Source organism: Amphiprion ocellaris, chromosome 16, assembly GCF_022539595.1.
Source record: "Amphiprion ocellaris isolate individual 3 ecotype Okinawa chromosome 16, ASM2253959v1, whole genome shotgun sequence".
Classification (NCBI taxonomy): Eukaryota; Metazoa; Chordata; class Actinopteri; family Pomacentridae; genus Amphiprion; species Amphiprion ocellaris.
In genome coordinates this window covers 4,023,727-4,051,421 of record NC_072781.1, presented here as the reverse complement: position 1 = coordinate 4,051,421, position 27,695 = coordinate 4,023,727, and the positions used below count along the sequence as shown (strand labels likewise).

General features: G+C 41.6%; 1 protein-coding gene across 1 annotated transcript in view; it reads right to left on the bottom strand.

The window, feature by feature from the left end:
• Positions 1-27,695, bottom strand: part of lrpprc (leucine-rich pentatricopeptide repeat containing) — a 72,026-nt gene that overhangs the window by 6,966 nt on the left and 37,365 nt on the right. Inside the window, exons 24-34 of the mRNA XM_023264856.3 lie at positions 23,028-23,152; positions 20,580-20,686; positions 13,928-13,996; positions 13,734-13,824; positions 13,041-13,183; positions 10,608-10,752; positions 9,658-9,784; positions 5,737-5,825; positions 5,452-5,656; positions 3,672-3,799; positions 3,415-3,530 (exon numbers count right to left, since the gene is read on the bottom strand). Coding sequence (XP_023120624.2) covers positions 3,415-3,530; positions 3,672-3,799; positions 5,452-5,656; positions 5,737-5,825; positions 9,658-9,784; positions 10,608-10,752; positions 13,041-13,183; positions 13,734-13,824; positions 13,928-13,996; positions 20,580-20,686; positions 23,028-23,152 — 1,345 coding nt within the window. The remainder of the gene's footprint in view (positions 1-3,414; positions 3,531-3,671; positions 3,800-5,451; positions 5,657-5,736; positions 5,826-9,657; positions 9,785-10,607; positions 10,753-13,040; positions 13,184-13,733; positions 13,825-13,927; positions 13,997-20,579; positions 20,687-23,027; positions 23,153-27,695) is intronic.

Below are 27,695 nucleotides of genomic sequence, written 5' to 3'. Positions count from 1 at the left end.
AACTTTGCTCGGCGCTCTAACTCGCTCTCTCCTGTATTTTTTTCCTCCCCTGCCACACCAACCGCTCCCAACGGCGACGCCACAACCAGCCAGGCCTACAGTCTCCCCTGCTCCTCACACACACTGCCTAAAAGCTCCGAATACCCTGGGAACGCTTCCTCCTTTTCCTCAATCTGCCCTCCCAGTGCACACATCTGCAGTTGTAGACGAGTCCGCCTGCCTCACTGCCTCCTTCTGCCACCGTTTCTCATCTTAATGACTAACTTCATCCGTCTCGCTCCCCACCGACCTCACCTCCTTCTCTCCCGATAGCCTTGTCATCATTATAGTCTGCTTGCCTACTTAAAAGCTTTTCAGAGTTTTGGTCCTGCTTCACTTCTGATGGGATGGAGGAGTTAGGCTGCTACTCCCAGTGACCCGGGAAGAGCAGCTTGGAGGGGGGAGTTGGAAAGACTGAAACAGGCCGCGATGAGGGACGAACTAGAGCACAGCAGTTTAGTCTGGGTCACATCCTTACTACGACATTTGCTTTTACTTTCTAACACCATACGGATTTGTCCTCGAGGTTTGTTTTCTTGTTGCCCCTGTTTAGCACAAGTAATTCAATTTTCAGGGCTCAAGAGGCACAGTGCTCCGACTGTGTATCGGTGGGTTTCTCATACTTCAAGTGCATCCTCAGTGTTTGTGGTAAAAACATCATCCTGAGTTCAATCAGATAATCCCCATGATTAACTGTCTTTAAAAGGACTTTGCTTAGAGCCCTGCTATTTACTGCTGCTTTTTAATGTTGTTTATCACTTTTATTATGTTGTTCGGTCCAAGCTTTGCATCCAAATTTGAACATATTTTTATTTCAATCTTTAAAAAAAAAAAAATGTTGTTTATTCTCAAAAGTTTAAATGTCAACTTCGATACAGTGTAAATTTCAGTGGTGAGGTGTCATTTAAATGATTGATTTAGTGGACCTAATCTTTAACTGTTTTATTCAGATGTGCAACTAGTGATCACTAAAATTCAAAGCATCTTCTTTTGTCCAACCGACAATTCAAACCTCAAAATTTTTCACTTTACTGTAATTTCAGAGGAAAAAGCAAAAACAATTGTCACATTTGAGAGTACAAAAAGCTTCAAGTATTCAGATTTTTAAAAAATGAACCCTTTTTTTTCCCCCAAGTTCTTAACAAGTTTTGTTTGCAAACTTGCAGAATTACAATATTCAGCTCTGAAACGCATTGGAGTAGATGTGTAAAGTGATGTGAAATGGAAATATTTTAGGAAAGTACACATTTCAAATTTGTACTCACATATAGGACTTAACTATTGCGCTTAGTTACATTCCATCACTGATAATTTTTGCTTTTTTAATATACATTTTCCTTTACTTTTGTGGTAAACACATCAATTTTAATAGTACAATCTTCCTCCTCTTTTCTCTGCTTGGCCTTCTACAATGAAACCTGATCATGGACGCTTGAAAAAGTTGTTCCTACATCTTTATTTTATATCTTATAGCAAGAGAAGGGGAGGAAAAATCAAGTCAAGTCCCATATTATAGCATTAAAATCGTGTAACCATAGTTTGTGTTTAAATAGTAATAAAGATGGGAGCAGTGAGTAACGTATATGTTCATTAACATGCATGTTAGTCAGGCATCCCTGTTTAAAGATTGAGAGGCACAGTCACTCGAGATGTCAGGGGGAAATGAGACTCAGACATGTCATCTTTGTGTCTACAGCGGTTTCTATGTCTGTCTGTGTTTTCCAGTTTCACTTTCTGGTAAACTGGTGTTGTTCTAACTTACTAACCTACATGCTAAATTAAGCCAGTGCATTTTAGAGTAATCCCACAAAACAATGCATGCACACTTTCTTCAGCATTTCTCTATATTCCTGATCTCAAGCTATTTTTGAAACACAATGCTGCACATTTACAGTTCTATGGTTGCATATTCTTGGCCGTAACTGCTTAGAGTTGGTTGTATTAGTAATTATGATAACTGTTATGCAGCAAAGTATGATTTATGAGATTTAAATTCAATTTAATGTGCTCAAAATCACAGATCTAGATCAGGGACATAAAGAAAGCAGGAATATGACATGACCTGAAAAACACCGACTTCTCTAGTTTTAATAGATCTGTGTCCTTTAGTGAGCAATCAGTCATTAAGAAAGAGTGAGATTAAAATCGGCTAGAGAGGAGGAAAGAAACAAAATGATTGCAACGTCTTCGTTTAAATATTTGTGTCCTTTTTCGAGAATTTTTTTGATCTCCCGTCCTTCCTCCTGACTCTCACCCATCTAGCTGCTACATATTCATGTCCCCAGGCACAATGCAAAGTCATTGAGCTGTAATGTATGACCTGTGTTAAATAAGTGAAGTAGGCAGAGGCCAATTTCAGACCACCAGACTCAGTGGTGGAAAGTGGGCAAGCATTTCCTGACATAAATGTGAGGACAGATAAATAAGTCAGCGACCGTGACGGGAAGAGCATCACTGGGGCCTGACAACTGGATGAATGCTGCTGGGAGTTGGGATGGACTAAATTCATCACCGGGTCCCTTGTTGATTGTTTTGTGGAAGATTTTAATTACTTTGATGTTATAATTTAAAATGGAGCAGAGTGCAGGGAAGTCAAATGGGAAGTGTGCTGGGACGAAAACGCTCCAGATGATTTAAAATGTATTTAAAGAGATCACAAAAAGGAAAAAAAAAATCAAATAGTCTTACAGATCTTTCTTTAAGCTGTGCAGATTTTGCTAAATCGAAGCTTAGCAGGTTAAGAGCCAACAACAGATAATTCTATTAGGATTTTTGCTATTTCTTCACTCATCACCCACCAGTAAGGCTTCTAGTTTGTTTCCGGGTATTCTCATTGCCTCTGGATGGAGATTAATGAATGTCCATGACCTGAAAATCATGGATTCCTTCATCACATGTTTAGTCATGAGGTCAAGTGAGACTGAGCTGCAAGTAACGTGCCTATATTCATTTTCGTGAATGCTAGTCAATTTCCCCTCTAATATTAATTACATGTATCCCGTCTCAGCCCCTCATCTGGAAGCCCTACACACACACACACACACACACACACACACACACACACACACACACACACACACACACACACACACACACACACACACACACACACACACACACACACACACACACACACACACACACACACACACACACACACACACACACACACACACACACACACACACACACACACACACACACACACACCCTTGTACCTCGGATTAGCGTTTGAAAACAAAACAAAAAAGAATATAAAATACTGAATTTGGCTTCAGCTAAAAATATATCAGCGATACTTCACACACAAACATATTGGCTCTCAGGCTCACAGCTTTTGGGCCCATACACACACACACACACACGCATACTTACAGCCAGCATGAATTTGGCGTCCTCGACCTTGTCCATGTCCAGCAGCTGGAGGAAGAGGTCTGAAGCTGGTCTGTAGCAGGCAAAGTGGTTGGCTAGTCGCTCTGCCATAGCACTCACTGCAACACAACAAGCACATATTGGTCAGCAGTTATTTTGCCTCATTTAAAAACAGTCCCTTTGCTTGAGGTCCCAGTGTCTGTGTTTCTGTTAATCCCATAAATATATATGTATTGTGTGTGTGATCATGTGTGTCTTACGCTTGTCTAAGGCACGGTCGTTGCCACCTTCCAAGACCTTTCTGAAGACGAAGGACATACTGGGGCTCGTGCTGTCTGGACTGGTGTAGATGCCCTCAAGCAACTCTACTGCTGATTCCACATCACCGCTGAAGAGGGAGACAGGTAAGAAATGATGAGTGGGTTAGTTGAGTAACTGAACCTCAGAACTACACTCAATAACCTGCACATGTGTGAGAAACAAAACTAACCATGACTAGGATAGGGGAAGGCTGTGTTACAGTTATTAAAGTAGGCAAGCAGGTTTATTGATTGAAAGCAGGTTGTGATACATGTCCATCTGTTCACCACCCAACCTTTATACCTGCTTTTGTCCTTACTACAAAAAGGCACACTTCGTCCTGCATTACCACTGACTGTAAATTGCAACACAGAAAAATGTGCAGTATGGTTATATTTCTTAGAGTTACCAGGAAAGGAGAAATACAACACATCAGCAATATGTCGCACTTTGATTTCTCTTTGAAGTGGATATGCATAGGATATATCATGACAAACTGGCCAGATTAAAGAATGATAAATCTGCTCCCGTGTGCAGTATTGTAAACTTTGAAAATGTTTGGTATTCAAATTATATTAGTTTCGCTTTTTGTCCTTTACAGCCTTCCTCTGAGGGCAGAGCTACTCATTCTTTCACTAATACTGTGAAATGTTTTTCTGCTGAGGTTGCCACAACCAAACAAAGCCTGCACGCTAAAGCAATACAAATCTAAAAGAACTCAATCTGGCAACCCAACCTCGCTACTAACACTTTGCGCTCGCTGCGCCCTCCCCACCGTCACCAGTCGTAATGAATATTTAACATGCGGGGTGTGTGTGCGTCGCTGTGTATGTACATGTGTGAGCGTCCAGAGGTGGGGGAACATATCTACGGTGATTGTTGCGACTGGGACCGTCTGAATAATTCAGCAAGGGGCCCCTCTAAATGTGGTGCTTCGCTTTCCGGGCCTGCTCGCTTTTCCGCCACAGCTCTTAACCAGTCAGCTTGACTCAGATACAACGGGGGAAGCACGTGTCAGAGAGGCTCAGAGCGCTGCTGCCAGAGGTCAGGGTTCAAGCTGACAGGCCTGCGCTGCGAAGGCCAATCGGGCGTGAGACCGCCTTGCTATTCTTCACTTCCTGCTGTCCCTCCGAGTTGGCATGGGGACGCTGCTGTTGGAGCTGGGGGACTGCGCTAATGCGGCAAGTGGCACAATGAAACTTTGATGCACAATGTGTTTTATTATTTTGTTCTCTGTTGTTTGAGAGGCGACAAAGCAGCGGTGGAGGATGGGTGTTTTCACGACATTAAAAGGAATCCATGAATAATCCTATTACGCCCGTGTTTCTTATTTGTACTTGACGCCTTCCTCGCCTTGTGAGCTTTTACTTGAAGAGTGTGTCAGCATTGATCGTGTCACACTCTGCTGCTGGAATCGCATTAAACTGTCCACGTCTGTCTAACAGTGCTTACAAAAGATTCAAACTGGATTGTATAGAAATAATATTTTTCTCATGCTGTGTCCAAACAGCTGTGTATGCCTAAATTAAAGTCACACATGTCCAAAATGCTCAGTTAAAACCTCTTTATTCACATAAGCTTTAACGTGATTCTAGGATCTTTCAAATTATGTTGATGCTTTAAGTATTTGTTCATGGATATTGAGGCAACTCTGGAGTCGTCACAGTCCGAAATCTTCAAATCCTACACAGAAGTTCAGGTAGATTGATAAAACTCCACATATTAAGTTAGAGGCCTTACTTTTTGATGTGTGCCAAGGCTGTGTTGTTGACAAACACCATGCTGGACAGGTTGAGTCTTGTGCCAAGGCTCTGAATTTGTGATTCCACTTGCTGGATTCCTGCCACATCACCATGGTTACCCAGGGCCTGAACCAGTCTGGTGATGGCAAGATGCGAGGGCACGTGGTCCAACTGAAGCATCGACTTCAGTTTCTCAAGCGCATCTATGGAGGAGCACAACAAATGAGTGTGTGTCTAGAAAATGACTATAGGTGTGTGTTTAGTGTACATGTCTGTTCTTTACCTTTGACCTGGTCCTTCTTGCTGTATGTGATGATGAACATACTGTTGGCAACATCAGTCAGCTTGAAGCCTGGCACACGAGACTCGGCACTGACAGGGAGAGAAAACATTTTCTTGCTTATCACCTTTTAACAATATGAGTCTTATTTGTGTCAGTCTGTTGAAAATAAACAAGATTTTACTCGCAAGTGCTCAAGAAACTACAGGATAATGGCTAGAAATCAATGTTGTAATTTTAAAACCACTGACAGGTGAAGTGAATAACATTGATCATCTTGTTAAGAGTGCAGTGTTCTACGTTGATGCTACTTTGACCTGTACCACATACCTAAACGTTGCTACAAACCACTTCCCCAGCTGGACAGTGTGCTTTGCAATACTGTGAAAACTACTCAGGAATGGCATGAGGAACATAACAAAGAACCCAGTCCAATCAAATGTTAGTGTGATGTGACTGAACAAGCCCAATTCAGGGAGGCCCCACCTCACAGGACACCCTCAGATCTCCCATGTCCGAACTTTAAAGTGTCCGAGCTTCAGTCTGCCCTGGCACTAGCTGGGTTTATCACTGCAGTAAGAATTATTCTTAGACACTGGAAGAGCCAAGTAAGGCCCAGTTTTACAGACAGGCTGAAGTTAATGACAGATACAGCCTCTTTTGAAGAGCTTATTGCAAGATTAAATGATGGCAGGGGTAAATTTTAACAGGTTTGGTCTCACTTCCTACATTTTATTCAATATGAACTGACTAGTGCCCCATAATTATTATTATTATTGTCAATCATTACTCAATCTAAATGCCCCCACGCCCCTTATTTATTTTATTGTTGTTGTTTTTTTTTGCTTTGTTTTTGTTATTGGTGTATTTTTGTTGTAGCAAAATGTTAGCATTAGCTGGTATATGGCGGCTGTATGTGTTGTTGTAGTTGTTTCTGAAGGGTCCGAGCTGTTTTGGTGGCACAGGAGGGGCCTGCACAATATTAAGCAGGTGGTTTTAATGTTGCGACTGATCAGTGTACACCATGTTGCTGTCCATTTAATATATGTGGAGCTACAAATCAATGTGCAGAAATGCTTTATGGTAATATTGAAATGATCAATCTCATATTGTGCCTCTGTTCTCTGAGTATTTAGATCACTAAATTTAGTCAAAAACAGACATTCCCAATGTAATTATTTTTATCCGAATGTGAATTTTAGGCTGAGTGCTATTTCGCTGTCAGATTATCTGCAAAGCAAATGGACAATAACAAAAGCAAAGCTTGTCTTTATTTTGTTTTTGCACGTGTGGCATGCAAACTGCTGGAGGTCTATTTATAAGAGGTATTATTGTGTGCCATTTAATCCCACGTGGGTTGGTTCATCTCTATGAAAGTAAAGAGAAAAACAGTATCTATTCATATTTTGATATCTTGATATTAGATTACATATACATGATAGATTTTATCCATATCTGAGTGATGCTATAAGAAAGTCCATTATTTCTAACTTCAAAGCTGATACTGCCGTGTACCACTAAAAGCAAATCTATATAATCTATGACGGCTGAGTTACTATCTGTGTGGCATCTTAAGCTTTGAATTCTGCGCCATTATGAGGCATCACATTTAGACGGAGGGGATAAACACATGAGCTAAAAGATATAAGACAGACAAGACAACAGGAACAAATCTGATTGACAGCAAGTCTGAGCCTCTAGTAAAGCGCCTGCTGTGACCTGAAAATAATATGGACATCAAGCAGTTGATTGATGTTGCCGTATATGTGATGCTTCCTGCTGAGCCTCCTCACGTGCGTTTTGTATATCTGAGTGTGGTATTATGTGGGAGGGTGAGGCTGAATGCTGCAGTATTGAGGCCTTCAGGAGCTTCTCCTCCTCACCACTTCCTCCTTCCGTCTGTCCGTCTATTTGCCATCCTCTTCAGCCCTCCTCCTTTTCATTTCTTTGCCCCTAAAACCTCAATCAAGCTTGCCTCCTGCCTTTTTTTTATTTATTATTATAGCCCGGCAACCAGATTAATCCTTCCGCTCAATTGAGCATCAGGGCTGGCAATCCTTATCACCGCGGCGACACCCGGGCCATGCAGCATCCGGCAGCTGCTGCGACAGGGTCACTGCGAAGATTGGAGCAGTAACAGGGTCGCCGACGGATTGCCATGGAGACCGAACAGTGAGGGTGTGGGGTCAGAATTATTCTTATCAGGTGGGAGAAAATCTCTCGCTCACCTTTTTGCAGCACACTCTCACTGCCACTCTCACCTTCTCCTTCTAAGGGTATTGCGCTTCAGCCAATGAAGCCATCATCCTCCTCTTCATCACTCTCTCCCCAATCCCTTAATCTCACCATAAGCACCCCGCTGCTCAATTCTGTACAGATTACCCAAAAACAAACACACACCCACACGCACTGAGAATTAATGCCTATAGCGTCTTCATTATCCCCGTACGTGATTACATCTAGCCCTCCTTTCCTCGTTCGCTCCTCTTTTCCTATTTAGCTCTTTTTATCTCCATCCTCTCCTTCCCATTTCCATCTTTCCCTGACTCTCCTCTCAGCTCATTTCACTTCTCATTAAGAGTGCAGATAAACTAAGCTTTTATCCAGGCAGGGATGCCATAAACCAATTCAAAAAGAGACTGGAGATGGGTTATCACTCGTATTGCCTCGCGCTTGTTGAAACACGGGTCTCAAATTGATATGATTATTTCTCATAATATAAGAGAGCGAGCCGTGTAGAGAGCTGAAAACAGGGGAGAGGCTGATAGTGTAATAGATGTTTTTACATGTTTTTTTCCTTTCTGTGCATCTCTTCTTTCATTGTATGCCATTATGTTATTATCTAAACTCTTTGCTTCTGTGTTTTCCTGCAGAAAGAAAGCGATACAAAGAAAGGGACAAAAGGAGATAAAGAAAAAGGAGGAGATTACCTAAAAAGACAAACAGCAGAGCAGATCGGCTCTATGCTAAGCTCAGATCTCTAATACCTCTGTCTGTCCATCCACTTGTCTCCAGGCACAAGCCCTGATACGGCCCCAATAACACAACAACACACGATACATTACTAATTGGAAGAAGATTGATGTTTCTGCACAAAGTCACCTGCTTCCCAGAAAACCCAAATTAATCTGTACATCCGAGCGCGTTTCTATCTTGGGGCTTAGCACGAAGCATTGTTCATATCCAGCAGGGCTGAGTGTGTTAGAACACAATCACTTTATAATCCTCATGTCTACTGAGGAGCGGCAGTTGTTGCCACCGACTGAGAAGACGGAAAATAGTACAACATTTACCACGCTGCATTTCAGACATTAAGGGTGAATGTTTCACTTAGACTAACTGTTCTAAAGCATTGCAATACCGTTTAGCCGCTGATAATTATTTGTAAGGGAAAACAAGAGCAAAATGTGATTGCTCCTTTGAAGATTTGACAAAATTAACATTCTGCAAGCATACAAAAATTGAGAAAAAGGGCTATTGTTTCCTTAAACAGCCAAAACTGATGGTCAGACAGCTTTGGAAACCCTTTTCTACCACACCTTAGCAGTGCTGGATCAGGGGAGTCAATGAGGGATCATTTCTGAAACTCACAATCTGACATTCACCTTCCAGCTCTGTGGAGGTGAAAAGGGAAAGCAGGACTGAACTTTTTTCTCTCCGTTTATTCACAATTATTTGTGGTACATCCCACGTTAACAACAGAGTGCAACTCTATAAGTGTGTTCTTGGACAGACTGTTTGGAAATGCAGCCAAACAACATCACATTTCCTTCCTCTCTGCCTTCAACACCGGTCATAAAGAGGCTCTGAAACTTACATATTTACCCGTTTACACTTGGTCTCATAACTTGGGATAAGCACTGCTATTTTTTCTGTTTTGCAACTTATTACCAAAATTATTGTTAGTTGTTAAACGACACCTACATTTCCTTGACTACCATGGCATCATCAATGGAACCCTCGGCCAACAGAGCACGGATGACGTGGTCATAAGGGGCGGGGCTTAGTGCCAGGCCCTTTTTCTCAGCTTCCTTCAGCATCCCATAAGCTTCTGCAGAGAGAGCAAGAGATGGAAAGAAAAGAATGAGTCAGATCGGACAAGATACAGAACAGCAGAACTTGAGATTATCCTCAAATTATTGGATTAATAGAGTAATCTGCAGCTGCACTGTTTTCATTTTGATTGGAAAATGGGTGCTACTTGAAGTATCCAAAGCCATTTAAAGCCCTTTTGAAGCTCATTTCCAATAAAATAACAATGTTTATGTTAACAACAAATCATTCAAAGGAACAATGTGTTGGATTTAAGGGGTTATATTAGCAAAAATGTAATTAGTGTTCATAATTATGTTTTCATTAGTGTATAAGCACCTGTAACTTAATTCAGTCATTTTTATAAATAAATGTGTTGCAACTTGACCTTAGGTCCCCAATGGTAATTGACTTTAGCATTAATAGTGAAGAATGATAATCAATGCATGAATTGCTCTCTCATTAACATTTTTTATTGGCTGTCTTGCTTGACAGGAGTTTTAGTAACGATTGGAACTTCAAGCACTTAAGCACTAAAAAAAATATGTGAATTGCATTATGCAACTAGATTATGCAAAGTGTGATTACTCTTACATAAAAAAAAAGTGGCATGGCATCATTGTGGTGTGCTCTGGCGACTGTCTATTAGAAGTTGTGTGCTAAGCAATTTCTGCTCCTTAGAAGGTAAAATTTCCTAAAGCAGCTTGAAACTTTCTCTCAGGAGACGAGAAATGGAAACTTTACACACCTCAGACAGCATGAATTATTTAAAACTAGCATCCTCTGTGTTAAATTCTGCTCTATGTCATGTGAGAACAACACTAGGACCTCCTGCTGCTTACCTTTGACCTTGCCTTTCTTACAGAGGGCCATCACACGGGCCTGGTAGACGTTACCATTTTTGAGTGTGGAGGGAGCTGCTGCTGCTGCTGCTGCTGCTGCCACTGGCTTGACCTGCTGTGTGGTATCATCTTGTTCGTACCAGGTCTGTAAATGAGACAATAGTGCTGAAACTCAGTCCAGTGTTTCCATCAAAACACAGCTACATGCAGTATTAAAGCCTGAAACATGGTCAACGAGCTGGTGTGTGTATGTGTGTGTATGACAGTGCAATAATGCTGGGCAGGGTCCCGTAATGCTCGGTCACCCGTGTAGCAGTGAAGGGAGGGGGTTAAGCTGTATTGGCTGGGGGCAAATTAGGTCTGGCACCCCAGGGGCAAAAGAAAAGTGTGTGTGTTAGAGAGTGTGTGTGCTGGAGCGAGGGGGTGTCAACCAAAGAGCCCCTGGGGTCACCAAGTTCATCGCTTGGGGCAACAGCAATCACTTCCTGTCTCATCATGCTACGGGCTGCTGGAGCAAACTGAGGAAAAATGCAGCAAGCAAGAAGGAAGGCAGCAACAGAAAACAAGTTTAAAGCCCTTTCTGTCTTGATTGTGTTTAATTTGTTAAGAAAAAACCTTAATTTGGTTTCCGCTGAGCGTACACACGTATATAGCTAAGCATCAAGCAGCAGCCATATGGTGGCATTTAGCAGCTGGCTAAATTAGTCTGGCATTACAGATTTACAGACAGATCAAGCTGTAATTCGTTTCACCAGCCAGCCAGTCTGATTGACTACACTTCAGATCAGAGCTTCAATCCTGTTTCCTCTGCATGTAATGAACAGAGGCTTAAAGTGGAGCGGAGTAGGGGGCTGCATGGAGAGCAGCTGATAAGAGTTTTCAGAGGTTTTTTGGGGTTAGCTCCTGCGATCAGAGGCTGGGGTCAACCTGCTCTTTGGTTACTCTATTCAGCAAGCAACAGTTTTTATTCAGGAAAAAAAAGTAACTTGTAGTGTCATCAGAATGAGAATAAGTGGGGATGAGACCATTGTGTTTTCAAAGATGGAGTGCAGCTTCAGTTTTTATTTGGCTATACTCAATACTCATCAGTGCAGTTTCATTGAAGCACCATATACCAGATCTGCACTAACCATCTACAGAATATTACTAGGCAAGATCACTGTGTGTATTTACAACTAGAATGTACTAATGTTATAGTTCATTTTTCATTTTATTTCTTTTCTACGACACAGTTTGTGTGTCTTTGTGCCTGCAACATTCTTCTGGGATTTAATCTTTTTTTGGAAAATAGGCCTCAAAAAATGTTATTATTTATCAAGGACACCTGTAATGCAAAGGTAGAGGTGTAATTTATGATTATGTTCTTTTCTGATCATTTAATCAATTAAATTAATGTCTCAAAAAAAAAGAAATTACTGCAGTGTATTGTTGCCACAACAGATAAAGGAAAACTGGTCAGTATCGCATTAAAACATGAGAGGTCAAGCAATGTTTTGTCACGTTATAACATGATAACTTTTACTGTAATAACACTGAGAACAAATAAATGTCAGAAAATCGCTAATTTACATGAATTGATCAAGTTCTTCTTCAACTTCTGCTTAATTCTTGGGTTGAGACATGGCAAGATTCTGCTGTAATTGAGTACAAAGGATCATACTGTGATAAGTCACACTGGTAGAGTTGATCAATAAGAAATAGTGCTAGGCTACCTCTTGAAGATCTGACTTATTCTTCCTTCTGTACAGCCTAATGCATTTTAAATTCCTTCTGTGCATGTAAACATATCACAGTATCATCCTCTGTGCTCAATAACAGCAGAATATTATCATTTTTTAGTCCAAGAATGAAGCAGAACTTCATCAAATTGAGTACATAATCCATATTCCTCAATTTATCTGTTCTTTGTACACTTTTTTCTCATTCTAACACAAGTCCCCCATTATAACAAAAAAAATTATCACATTACAGTGTGAAAGGTTGGAACAAGATATGAAACATACCGTGAAACATTGGTATGTTGCAATAACGTAATACCATCTTGTTATAACATGAATGCATTGTGTTATAATGTTTTGTTACAAAAGTTGACTTTTTATGTGATAATGTGCAACTGATCCGTTCTTTTTCTTATGTGGCAGCAAAACCTTTGTGTAAGAAATTACCTTCGTGCCATTATTAGGGTACTTCCATTCACTTTCACTCAAAATTTAGGGACAGAGATGTGTGAGCAGCCACTTCGTATTGTGTTTGTCCTCAGGCACCTTCACACTCATCCAGAGCTGTCGGAAATCTCCTGACCTTTGCTTTCAGATTACCTGCTCTGATCTGCTCTTTCCCCATCAGCAACCTCCTGGCACTTATTATTCTGAATAACAGATCTGTCCAATGAGCACTACTGGGATGTACACATTGTTAAAGCTGGGGTTTTACCTCAGGCACCTCAAAGGGCACCTCCTGGCCGTTACTCTTCAGGATGTCTGCCAGTAAATGAAGGGTCCTCTCTCTGGGAATCACGTTCTCCTCCTGCATCTTCGTCCACATGGCTTCTGCCTTCTGCCAGTTGTTTGTGTCCTCTGCAAACAAGCAGAAACAAAGCAGTGTGGACTGAGAGCAGGTCTGTAATTTGCTATGAAAGCCGTGAGACCTGTGTGGCCGTATAGTCAGCTCAGCACCAAGCCTGCAGCAGAGAGCAATTTCTGACAAAGCGCTCCATGCTGAGAGAAGGCAATCAAATCACTAATCTGATCAACTGACCGACCCTCAACTATGCTGTAATTTATCAAACGCACTAACTAGTGTGTGTGTGGGTGTGTGGGTGTGTGTGTGTGTGTGTGTGTGTGTAGGGAGGTGGAAGTAATGAGTTGACAATCAGCTTTAACACTCCAATCACAACCGTTATCTGCTCTGCTCTCCACTGCAGCAATCACACCATGTCTTCTGCTCACTTCTGACTGATCCCATTCTGTCACACACTCAAAGCCTGGGGAGAGAACAGCACACACCCAGAGGTGGGAGGTCACCACGGCGGAGGAGACAGACAGTAGGTGGAAGGTCAAACACGCACACAAACACCGAGAAAAACTAAACAAAAGAGCACAGAGAGAAACGATAGAAAATTCTTACTGCAGAGTCTCAGGACGTAGCTGTACATGTCGTCTCTGTCGCACTCAAACAGCTTCGATGTCATTTCGACCATCTGCTCCAAGGCCTCCATCTATACACGCAAACACAATATATACGTTAAGCTAGAATTTTTGGGATTTTCCACCTTCTTTTTGCTATATTTTTGTGACCATGTTTGTATGTGGGTGTGTTACCTGGTTATTAACAATGCATTTCTCTGAATACCACTGCAGGCGTCCAGGCTTTGCCCTCAGTCCAGGTGTCTAGAAAAGAAAAGAAAATGAGAATTTAAATGGAAAGAAACCAGAGAGTAGTTCAATAAGAGACTCTGTGTACTTAAGTTGCATTAAATATCTCCTGGGTGTCCACATATGGAACCCCCCACATATATAATGCGGATGGGTTTTGCTGATATTGATCCATTCTACTCATAACATCTAATCTAGTCCGGTTGTTTAAATATTACTTAAACCATACTCAGGCTTAAATCACTACAATAAAATATAACTCAAAACCATTATAGCATTATACATAAGGTAAAAGCCTATTGATCCCTACAAACCCATTGAGCCCAGAGAGTATTTTAAATATTACTTGATGTACATCAATGTTAATCCAGTGTAAGAATCAGTATAGATGGATATATCATTGCCTTAAAGAATAATAATGTTTGCAGACTGAGCTCTTTTCTTTTCACGAGTGCAGGACTTTTACATTAGCATCACACGGATGTATTTTCAGTAGCTTTAACCAGGATGGGAGCTGTGCAGATGATGTTTGTTTGGCCTTGTAGCATCTCAATGCATGAAGGCTACAAGGCAACACGACACAGATAACACAACAGGGAAATAGTGAAGTGTTGAGAGGAGTCATGCCTGCAGAGCTGCATCAGAGGACCATGTTTCTTATTGTTAATTAGTGTGCTTGTTATTTGGAAAATATATAACTGATATTTTTCTGACAGATATGTGCATTGCAATGTATTTTTAGGGACCTGCTTTTGTTCAGTATTATTTGTGTAATAAATTTAAAACATGTAATGCAGCATTACAAAGAAACATAACAGCAAAACTGTGACTGGCATAAAATCACTGATACTGCAGTTTAAACTCTGGATCAGTTCTGCTACATAATATTAACCCAAAATTGTAGCCATTGCGTTTTGCTGCTTGCATCGTTTCAAGCTATGATTTGAATTTGAGATAAATAACCGTTGATCCAAACACTCACCCCATACAGGAAGATCTTCAACCCCAAAAACAGTAACTAAGACAGCCAAAATCCACAGTACTGTGACAAATTCTGCACTTTGAGTGAAATTAATGATAAATAAAAAACATTATTGCAATATTTTTGAGAGCATCCTTACTTTTACTAGTTATACCTAAAACTGTGTTTTATTTATACTTACATTTGGTACTAACCATTTCAAAGTACCAAACATGACTTTTGTTCATTTTATCATTTCAACACTAATGCCCTTCACTATCCTTCATTTTAAGATGGAAAAACAAATTGTTCATCACCAGTATCAAACTTATGCATCCTCTTGAAGTGCTTTGCTGAAGTTTGCAGTGCCAGTGTCTGTAATACACTGCACAAATACTTTTTATCACGGAATATGCAAGACTTCTCATAAGCAAATACCATTTTTTCTAATCTCCCAGTGGAAGATTACTCCAAAGCCTGTGTTATTGTGAGTACGACACTGGTGTCTGAGTCCTGAATGCTGAGCTGGAGAGGTTATCAGATAAAACAGAGAAGTCTGCTGGCAAAGTTACAAGTTAAAATGTTCAAAATAGAACCTAAAACAGTAACAACTGAGGTTTAAAATGTACGGCCTCCAAGGACCCCGCAGCTTTCAGGAGATTTGCTTTTCCTTTAGGCCACCAATGATATGGAGATATGCAGAGCGTGTGGGCTGTCAATAAGGGCTGACATAGATTGATCTGCAGGCTCATGTAGCTCCGATTTAGCCTGATATGTGGAGTGACTAGATGATTATTATCATGAAATACCAGTGATCAGGATTTCATCTGTCTCCTGTGGGCTTTGATACAATCTGAATGAGACTAGGATTGAGAAATCTCACTACTCCTCTCTTCCTGATAATCTGGCTAAGAAAAAAATAAATAAATTAAAAAAAAAAGAGGGACACAGACTGATCTGGCAGGAAGTTAATCTGAATGAGGATCAACAGTGCTCAATCCCCGCTGGCCTCTTTGATGGGAACCCATCATACCGTGAGAGGGAGGGGAAAGTAAAGAAAAGACGGGCTTCATCCCTTTCTCTGACCATCCCTCACTGCTGTCATCCTTTCCTCTTTCAATCCCCACTTCTCTCAATCCCTGCCTCTTCCTCCAAATCTCTCCTGCTCCTCCTCGGCCTTTTCCCCTGCCTCTCCATCCCTCTAGCTGTCCCAGGCAAAGGCATTATGTTCTTACCCAACCAGCCAAAGGGACAAATTAAAATGTGTTGCACTCACTCTCTCTCAGTCTGTCTAATCTTCTTAGAGACTCAGGCCCAGTGCAAGTGCTCCATCTTTTTGCCTCCGATTCCTTTTACTTGGTAAAGTCTTGAGGGCTCAAAGCAGCACAGCTACTCGCACACACACACAAATATGTTTGGGATTTTGAATCCGTCAGGACAAATCTCCCTAATCTGGGCCGAAAACAAAATCCTCAGAAATAAGAAGGCACATGCTTTGCACACGCACGGCTAGATCAAAGGAATTCAAAGTAGAAACAAACAAAAAAACAACACTCACTTTCAGAAAGAGATAATGGAAAAATGTCGAGCAGGTCAGATTATCAGGACAATCCTCGAACACATACACACGCACAGCGGAGTGTATTAAAGGCCATCCAGCAGCATCTTTAAGAGTCTTGTGTAGCCTTTTAGTCACTGGAACATCTTTACAGGTTTCTCTCTTATCCTTACGTACATGTACACAAAAAGAAAAAGCCAGATCCGACCCCGTCTCACCTCCACTTAACAAACCCTCTCCATCTCAATTCCTAATGTTCTAATTCTGCTAATCACCTAGCCACTTAGCGCGCACACACACAGACACACACACAAACGCCTCTCCCTAACACAAAAACACATAATGGCTCACCACTCTTTAGCAATACTACCTAACCTTGACCATCACGCACACACGCGTGCTGCAATAATAGGCCTGGCCACCTGACAATCCCCTACCTAACCATGACCATTTAGCACAAAATTGGCCACCTTTCTCTATCATTACATTTAATTAGCTGTGATTAATCAGCTGCCAATTATACCAAACACAGCCTAAAGAGAGACACCACTCTGGACTGCCACTTGACGCTCTCACAGGGAAAAAAGTATTTGTGCTTTTTGAGTGTGCGTTCATATTTGAGTGATAGATATGATTCTATTGTAGTTATATCACCTGAGCTCTGCATCCATCAAGTGTAGTAAGAGATGGTTCAGATGTGAACTTTCTGAACTTTGTTCGAAAAATCTACGCAGGTTAAGTGAGTAGCATCTTTTAAAATATACTGTATCATCTTAGTGAATGTTTTTCTTTTTTTTTTCCTGATTATACTGACAACTCTGGGGAACTTAGGTCACCGCCACTCTGTTGATTACACTTCAAAGCTGCATTAATGAACAATGGACTAAATACCTATGAGTAATTTGAGAAGTGTTGCTTGTAGCAGTGAACCCAGGGAGAATTAACACCCAACTCCAGATCTCTTCAGCATTTTATTATCTTTCATCTCAATGTTTGGATTTTACAGTCCAATACTTCCAACCACTGCATGCTGCGCTTTTTCAGTAAAATAGCTCTGAAAGACTTTTTTCAAGCTCATAATTTGAGAAATTTGCTTGTTTTGTGAGGTGAAAATAGGATCATTGTTACAGTGCATCCCCACATATCTTAAGTAAATTACAGTCTATTCAAAGATCTGCACGCTCTTGCATGTCCTGCCCGTTTCAAATCTCCCCCACAACATTTTAATGGGATTCAAATCTGAGCTTTTCCCCATGAGTCAGCCAACTGTACATCTACTCCATTTACAAGCCATCAACAATCTCACACAACACTGGCATGTAGCCGACTCTCTGTTATAAGTAGGATAACGGACATACAATCTAGCATGAGGGGAATGACAGCGACAATAACATGTCGATAATATTTAAGAGGGTTTGGAAATCCTCAAGAGGGACAAATCCCTATTTTAGTCCACACCAGGACACGAGAGAGAGAGGGCGCGATGTCAGTGCGAGGTTAAGATATTTTGTTCTGTTCTCATCCTGATCACACAACATAATGGCCTTGTTTCTCTTGCTCCAATGTCAGGCTCATCCCTCAATCTCTCTGTCGTGCTGTCCAGCCTGGGGTCGCCCGTCAGTTTCATCCATGTGAAAATCGCTTCTTATCTGCCTGCTTTGCCTCTCTTTTTCCCCTCACACTAATCTACAGGGCTTATAGCAGGACTTAAGATGACAAAGATATAAATATTCACAATATTCAGGTCAGATGATTTACAATAACAAAAAAGAGGGTAGCAATTCCATCCTGCGTGTCCTCTGCAGCTCACAACAGTCTCCACAATCTACCTGATGAAACGCTGATTAATGCTCTATTTAGATCTGATCCAGCAGGTTGCAAAAAACAAACCTGAATAAAAACTTCACTTTTATCTGTTTCAGTTAGTGTCATGAAGTACAAGCAGAATGCATGAAAGCTCTTATGACGTGTAATGTTTTAAGCTTGGAAGGGCCTTGGTGGCAGAAGATCTTAGTGCAGTGCAACAAATATCAATCTTCTATTCATGTATGAATTTACATACCAGGTACATCGAACTTCATTATTGCTCCTTATTGATTTCAGTTAATTAAATTAGTATTCATACTTTTATATGTTCAACATCCGACATACTGGACATCTATAACACCAGAGGAATGACCACCTCACTTCTGGGCACGTTCAACTTTGCTACTTGACAGTTTTTCCATAGTCAGCGCAGTAGCCTCAATATTTGATTAAAGGTTCTATTGTCCAGGTCAAGTGATTGGTTAATAAGCTCTCATCTGACCAAATTCTCATTGCTGGGATGATCACCATTGTTACTTTGATGAGGAGAAAAGTGCTGCATCAACAGCCTTCCAGGATTCATTTATTAGCTGTGGCGACAGGAGAAAGAGACTACCTGTGAACACCTCTGCATTTTCAGAAATTTGCACCGGCCCAACCTAATGGAGACTGCTAGGTTAAGCCTATTTAACGTTACTGAACAGCAGCTAACTTGTCTGCATTATATTTCTCAATAGTTCTGCCACTGAGATCAACAACTGATTTAGTTCTGTTTTCAGAAATCATTCCTTTAATACCAGCAGGTGAACGCTGCTCTGCTGTTTTCATTACAGTATAAAATAAATAGGTCACAATGGTTTAATACACTGCAGATACATTTTTTTAATGTTTACGTAAACAGGAGGTCCTTGGTTTACGACGTCCTCGACTTATGTCGTTTCGCCGTTATGTCAGAAGTGATTATGGGCCGGTTTAACATACGGCGTTTCGTTGTGTCGGAACTGATTCAGTGGAACTAGTTGCCGAACAGATGAATACTGTATGTACAGTAGTCCCCGGAGCTTTAAGACAGCTTTGTTTATATTTTCACCAGTACTTTACTACCGTGTTGTGTTTCAGTGTGAGCTAATGACTGTTTTCGTTACTGTAATTGTACAAATATGTAAACTGATCGATATTGTGATGCACGTAACCGCTTTGTTTACACTTTCACTGGAGTTCAGACTTGTGGGGAAAATCGACTTACATCACACCATAGGAACGGAACTCTGACATAAGTCGAGGACCCCCTGTAATTAATTTAGGCTGATAACGTTTGCAGAAGAAGGGCACTTAGTTCACTTTGGTCGATTTCTTCAATCTCGAGATACCGTGTGACTTTTTCCCCACGCAATCAATCAACAAACTGAAGAGCTTACCAAGGTTTTTGGTTACTGGACTATAGAACTACTTTCCTATCTTTAATCAAGGTTGTGGTCTTTCAGTTTGAGTGCATTATTTCTTGTAAATACACAAATACAGACGCTATTTTTGTACTGCCTCTAAAAGTCGTACAAAAAAACAAGTGACATACATACAATAAGCCCTAAAGAGGGAGAGTAGATGAAGCCAGTAATAAGGTAACTGCACATAAGGGATGCTGAAGAAGGAAAGCGAGCGCACTTGCAAGACGGCAGTGACAATGCTATTGGTCGCCATCATAGCTGGCCGTTTATTGGTTGGAGATTTTTGAAAGGGTTGTTTGAAACAGATCCAAGCATGAGGGGCAGATGTAGTAAAAGTGTGTCAACAGGCAAATTTTAAAAATGCACCTACTTCAGAAAGTATTTGATATTTTAAGCTAATATTTCCCAAATATCTTTATAAATATCCATATTATTGCTATTAAAATTTTAAGCAAATCAGAGACTGTTGGGGAGACATACATATTTTAACTGATTTTGAAATGGAATGACCGTGGTGCAACGAGCAGTATATCTACACTTTTGAGCTGATTTGCACTCAAACAGGGCTGATTTAGACAGAAGGCAAAATTGGAACGTAAAATGGAGAATGAATGCTTTCAAACTGAAAGACCACGCTCTTAATTAAAGATAGGAAAATAACTTCACACTAGACCTATCTGCTCAAACCCAGTGTTAAACAAGCTCCTTCAATCACGGTACTTTTTGAAAAGTAGGATACATTAGTTCCAGGAAGAAAACCGTATCAACACACCAGCCTGGCTCTCATAATAGCTCCTTTGTGACAATATATACGGTATGTGTGCTTACCTCAATGATCTTACGAGCCTCGCGGTAGCGGCCTGTCTGCAGGAATGCAAAGAACAGATCGTACAGCATAATCATCTCTCCTCGCTCCTGACTCACAAAGTCCATGGCTGAAGAGAAAGACAGACAGGCGAGGAAACAGAGCAGAGAAAGGTCATGAATAAAAACGCCTGCAAGGTAAACAAACACACCACACACTTCATCATTTCCTTCTGATTCCATTATTTGGCACAAAGTCTCAGGCACAAAGCAGTCGTATCAAGTCTGCTCTGCAACAAACACACAAGTCCCGCATGAAAGCCTAAGCTCTCCTGGTAAACTTGCTAAAGCGCTCTGCTCAGCGTTATGTACTATCTCTGTCCAGCAGCTTCAGGACAGGTACCACACACACACACTCACACACTGCAAACTTTCAGTTATCCAAATGGACCTGCATGTTCAGCAAAGCAGAGGACGAAAGAATAATCCCTCTCCTTTTACTTGCTCTCATTTGAAGTCAAATGAAAGAACAATGTGGTGCTTTTTGGACTGTAATCACTCAGAAATTCATTCACTGTCTAGATTGAACATGGACAAGTTTGCAGACGCCTGCATTTAATTTTTATTTATGTGTGTATCCTAATTTTTCCAAATCTGCAGTTGAACACTGAACCAGGTCAGCTCATTATAGCACCATTTAATTCTGAGGTTTCTGTAGACATTTCCAGGTTAAAAGCATGTTTCATGCTCTCTTCTTATTTGAAAATAGCTCAGCGGTTGCTATGACTGCCAGAACCTCACAAAGCCCCTCGTTTTATTTTTCTGTTGATGCTTGAACTCAAACCAAGGTCAGAAACGTGAGCGAAGATCTTTTGACAAGCCGTGTCATGCTTTTAGTGCATTTTGGATGACTGAAGGTCAGTCTGCTGGAAGTTTGTGGTTTGAGTACATTTCTGTTTTTGTTTCAGAAGGTGTATTTTAAGGTGAATTTTTAGACTATCCGTGTTGTGCAGCAGCATGGGTCCAGAGGAGCGAGTTGTGGTGCTGCACTCAGCACGTACTCACAGAGCCACCAGGTTTAGTGTGACTCAAGGTTTATGTCACAAGTCATCCCTCTTCTGTTTTATGTGATGGAGTGGGAGACCCAATAATTTGTTATTTTTAAGATTCGCTGGTTTGGGCTGGTTTGCTCGCTCTGACAGACAATCATCAAAGTTACTTTGTTTTTGAGGGTGCAGCGACTGACTCCGAGGGTTTGTCACCTTTTGGGGTGTGGGGGAACGGAAGGGGAAGGAGGTGGAGAGGTGCTCCGCTGCGTAGATTCAACCTTTACACACTCCAGACCCACTTGCCCCTGTGGCACATTGAACTTGACCTTTTCACCGTGCTGCTGTTGATGTGCAGGGAGGCTGTTCTAAATATGATTGGCTGACATGCTTCACCACGACCCTGGTCTGAACCTTCCGCACTCTCTGCTCCTCTTATGCACTCTTGGAATTGTTGGCACTTGTGAGATGTGTGTTTAATGCAAACACTGAATGGGCACTTTGGGCACACACACAAATGAATAATGAAAGGTTAGAGTCAATCAGGAGAAGCAAAGTTGGATCAAGCTGAGCTGGAGTGGGGAAAAATTAGAATATAGCTGTGAGAAGCAGTGATGGAGTGCACTGCTATTCTGAACTGTAATGAGGCCATTTGGACATTACAAGTCTGTAATGGGGGGCAATGTCTGTGCATTTTTAAAAATCATGACTGTAGGGAGTACACTGGGTTTGGGATCCTGTTTTCTGCAGGACCAATGCAAATCTTGTACAAAAAAAGGTCAAAAAATAAACTGCAGGGTTTAGGATTTACCGGTAACCAGAAGGAAAGAGTCAATAGGTAAAGTTGAAAAGATGATTAAAAAAGTGGATTTTTCCACTACAAAAGCAAAGCGAGACAAGTTTGGACAGATGTCTCAGTTGCCAGTGATAAAGATGGACAAAAACTGGACGCTGTGGAAATGTTCAAAGGCAAAATATTGCACCTACTCTATTCTTCTCAATTAAACTGCGCTCTCCTTGAGGTGCAGGTCTTTATACTGCAGTGAAAAATGTTCCCACAGGGAGAAAAAAGGTGAAAGGAAAATGCCTCGAAACTGTTTACAGTTCAGTTCAGAGGGTTAAGGTATCAGATACTTTTGAAGAAGGGATAGTCTATAAAATGTTTTAAGATGAACAAAAAAAGAAACACTTTCTAACAAGTTTACAGACCACAGAGTTTTGCCTTTAAGTTGAAATTCAAAGACAATCTAATACAAATGACGACAGAAAATCAGCAAATCTCACGTTTCAGAAGCTGGAACCAGCAAATACTACTTTCAAAATGCCAAAAATTGTCAATGACTGTTCTGTTAAATGATGAATTGTTAAGAATGATGATCAGAAAAAAGCTGACAGGGGGTTATGTCTACTTAGATAAATGTGTAACCTTTCTGCAGTAAATCGGTGTCTCCTCTCTCCACCAGAGCAACAATGATGTCGTGGATGCGAGGCAGGTGGTTGTAGCGCTTCTGGCACTCCAGCGCCGCTTCGAGAGCTCCGGGTACGTCGTTGCTGCACACAAACACACACACAAACACACAGAGGAAAGCAGAGAGCGAGTTAGATGCCAGGTCCGTCCAATCAGTCATGTACAGGATTGTGTCGGTAGAGAATAGAGCGTATCATGGGGTGTTAACCCTGTGACCTCCTATTCAAGCACTATGACCCACCTGAACAATACAGGCCTTTGAATTCATGACAGCACAACTGTGGGTGATGAAGCCTTTTGGCCCCAATACATCATTCTCACACAATCAGGCGCTCTCTCAAACACCTGTCGGCGAGGGGCTAATGTCTCTCTGGACAGGCTTTTAGAGGGGAAGCAACGCAACAGATAAAAGGACTCGACTGATCTTTACCCTCTCTGCTCAGCTCCCCTTGTGCCCTCCAACTTCTCCTGCTCTCTCCCTCTTTTGTCCTCTCCAACCCTGCCTTAACCTCCTCTCATTTTCGATTCTCTCATTTCCCTTTTCTCCTCATCTTCTCCCTTCTTCTTACTTCTTCTCCTTCCCTCCTCACCATCTTCTCTCCAATTTCATGCTGTCAACTCTCACACCCCTCCGTTGACCTCGCCCCCCAGCTGGGCAATTTAGCAGAAATATGGCAACAACATTAGAGATCCCCCCACTTCTTCACCCCCCCTCCCAAAAGCTTGCTCTCTTCATCTCATGTCATCCTGTTCTTGCTCTTTCTCCCCCCTCGCAACAAACAAAAGCAGAGGGAGGACGAGTGCGTCTGATGGAGTGATAACGAGAGAAGTAGAGGGAAAGAGATGGGGAAAGGAAGCAAGAGAGCGAGAAACTAAGAGAAGGGGAGTGGGAGAGACCACTTCAATCCCCTCTATTGTGACAGCGCTGCCATCAATCTGTTGATTGGGTAATTACCATGTCAATCACACAGAGGTCAAAGCAGATAGGGCAACCGTGGGGGAGGCAGGGGGCAGAGAGTGAGTGAGAAAGAGACAGAGTGTTCGAGAGACAGATTGAGAGTGAACAGGTGTAATTTCTGAAGTGTTTTCTCCTCTAATCAATTAGACAAGCAGATATGCGGAATACGCCCCCAAAAGACCAACAACTTGGGGGCGGAAAAAGGAAAAAAAAAAAAACAAACAAACAGCAAATGATATGACCTTGAGTTCAGCTCCTGGGAGACAGGAACATGAGACAAGAGTGATAGAGGGAGGAGGAATGGAGTCATTAGGGTTGGAAGGCAAAGAGGTCTGCTAATTGAAATGAAGAGGGACAACATTATTCAGCAGCGCCAGTCAAGAGGCTGTTCAGCTGCACAACAGTCTGATTGAACAGCACAGAAGAGAGACTAAGAGATTTTTGAAAATGAGAGAAAGAGCGTGGAGACAGAAGAGACCGAGGTGGGGGAGATGGGTGTGCAATTTGCTCCAAAATGAGACAAAGCTGGAAATAAAGCACAGGATGCTGTTTAGAATACAACACACCTCACATATATATACAATTAGTTTAACTGTTGAGGCTTTTTATGCATGTTTCAAAACTCCTTCACATTTATTTCATCATCCCTGCTGTCTGTCCACCTCATTCAGAGCTCCTCCATACCTGCTTATAATCCCTCCTTTCTAATGAGACATCTTTTAAAAAAAAAAAAAAATCACTCTTGGCAAAAAAAAAAAAAAAGCCCTGGCGTTGCAATTACACCCCCTCTGCCTTCCTCCCCTCTCCCCCTCCCTCCGTCCGCCAATCCACCCCAAAAAAAGAGCTAAAGATGTCGAAAGATGGATAATTTCCCCTAGGTACAATTTAACTGTCACTTTGCGTTGCCATTTACTGCGGCGCACAGCCCTGTTAATGTCCCCAACTTTGCATGTCAGCCACTTTCCAGCCAATTAAGCCCTGAAAAAATAACGAGCGCTTTGCTCGGTGGAAACCTGAAGGATTAGACAAGGAAGCTCATTTTGCCTCATCTCACTCTCCCCTCTTTTTCTCCCTCTCCGTCCCACTCTTTTGTTGCCGGAGATGGGCAGGCCTGTTATCAAGACAGTGTCCTCGCGTGAGGAGAGCGAGGTGTCTGTGTCTAGAAACGCAAATGACACTGTGATCATGACACCACTAGCCTGCTGTTACATGTGTTCAAGAATGGCACTTACTTATTACTAATAATGTCCATCCACCTCAGACAGATGAATGTGTGTGCGTTTGTGTGTATTTCTTAAAAAGTTGCATTAATTTGATCATTATTTTGGCCACTGAGGGGCAGTCAAACATAAAGTGGATATGGTGAACGTGTTCGCTAACAGTTGCTCTCGATTCACAGCAACTAGAATTCAGTTTGATGTGCTTAAAGGTTCTCTGTGTAACATTCAGAGCCAATGGATGATGCTAGAACACCAGCATCTTCGTCCAAAACGGGCACATGGGCTTCACTTTTCTTTACCAAAGAGGCTGTACACACGAGAGGCAACAAAAATAATCCAGCCACAACCATTAGCCCACACTAGCACGGTAAAATATACTGAATAGCTGCAGCAAATAGCGCTCAACTTAACGTTTTCTTTCTGTGGTCCATCAACTGGAGTGGACCAGTGTGCCAGTGGTGCCTCCAGAGGTGGGCCGGTGGTGAATGATCACCCCAGAAATCTCATGAAATGACCACTAGTGGCAACAGACAGCCAAGTAACAATACAAATACATTTTACTAAACCATAGCATTCTGTAGTTTGATAAATTATCATCACACGTGGACAGAATTTCCTGTGTTGAAATCATAAAGAATGATGGATGTCTTCCTTTTGGGTTAACTTTTTCATCTCAAATACTCCACAAAATCTTTCTTCCTCCTGCAGCAGAATATCGAGGAGGGCCTCAAAACAGCAGCAGAGACAAGGCGGAACAAATGCACATAAATTAAGCGGATAACATGAATAAAACAATTAGTTTTTACATTCTTTGGATGTTTAGGGTACCGGCTGGGTGCTGAATTTCCAGCCGTTTCAAAGTGAGGGACTCACGTACACCACTGTAAACTAACTTGCACACTTGGCCAGAATGGCTGCAAAATCATAGAATAAAATACAGAGGAGGTGTGACTTCATTTTCTGCTATAATTACTCAACTATATATTCACATAGTTATTTGCTGTTATATTAATGCTATGCCTATGTCTTCATTCAGCTCTCTAGCCCTTCTCCAGAGGAAAAATATACAGCTTTTTGCTACAGTTTTCCTATCTAATTTTGCTCATCTGCCAGTAGATGCTTAGCAGATACTGTAAAGAAGGCTTATTGAAGCTTTTAAGCCAAACCTGGTTGCTTCTACCGTAAGAAACAAGGTTTATAAAGACAGAAAATTACAACAATGCACTACTAGAGCCATTGTGTGATGTCTCTAAGTGGGTTTGTCACTATGAGTAACATCTTTAACACTGCAAATAGACACTGTTTGCACAAAAGGATTATTTAGTGTAGCTTTAAGATCATAAGTTGAATACTTAATGGATATGTGTTGAACTTGAGTTAAGCATGTGACTCTCAATATCTTTTTCCTCATCTTTTTTTTTTTATCTGACTCTGCTCTCAGGCTGCCTGCCTTTATCCACCAAGGATTTTTATTTTTTTCAGGCCTAAGGAGTGGGAGTGAATGAGGCATTTTCCTCTGAGCCACTCATCACTTTTCAGCTCTCGACCCTCCTCCTCCTGTTCCATCATCATGGAGGCTGTCTAATCATACATGTCCTGCCAGCTCTTCATTTTGTTGGACTCATTAGCATTTACTGTCGCTAATCACTTCCATGAGGATGTGGCAATCTGAGCTAGCTGCCAGCTAGCAGGTTAGCACACACAATGCTGAGCGGACGGGCATGAAGGCTAACGGGGCGGCGCGTATGATGGGCTGTCAAGGGCTAATCTGGCAGAGAAGTGTTCATTAAGTCATTAGCGCTGACGCAGCGATGAGATGGGTGCAGGCGGGACTGATGCCTGCTTTGTCCTCTTTTATCGCTTCTCTCCATCCCTCCTCCTCCCGACTGTCTGTCTGTACATTGACTGACGGAATGAAGAGGTGGAGAGGAACGGAGGAAGATAAAGGATGCAAAAGAGAAGAGAGCGAGGAGACAGATTCAGCTGGAGTGAAAAAGTCAAGTGTTGTGGTTCTTCAACCTGATCTGAAGCCTGGATGAACGACTGCTGGAGCTACACCCTCAGCCTGCTCTACAACCCTAAACATGTCACACCTTCAGAGGAGACCAAGTCCTGAGGTGGTCTATTTTCAAAAAGTGTTTCATAGTAAAAGTATTAGTTCGCTCTTGTTACATAGGTAATGAATGAGAACTAAACCCTTTTCAGACATGCAATATGTAACATCGCTGGCTTCATCAATTGATTAAAGTAACAGCATTCTGTTATTCAGATTTAGGTCACTTTCACCTCACAGCTTCATTCATACACGACCTATATAGTGATGGAGAGAGGCCCAGTGTGAATAATATTGATTGGATGTATATCAAATGACAAAGCATAACAAAGCAGTAATAAAAGACTAAATCTGCTCCGTAACAAATAACATCCTACAAAATCTGACTCAGTGTG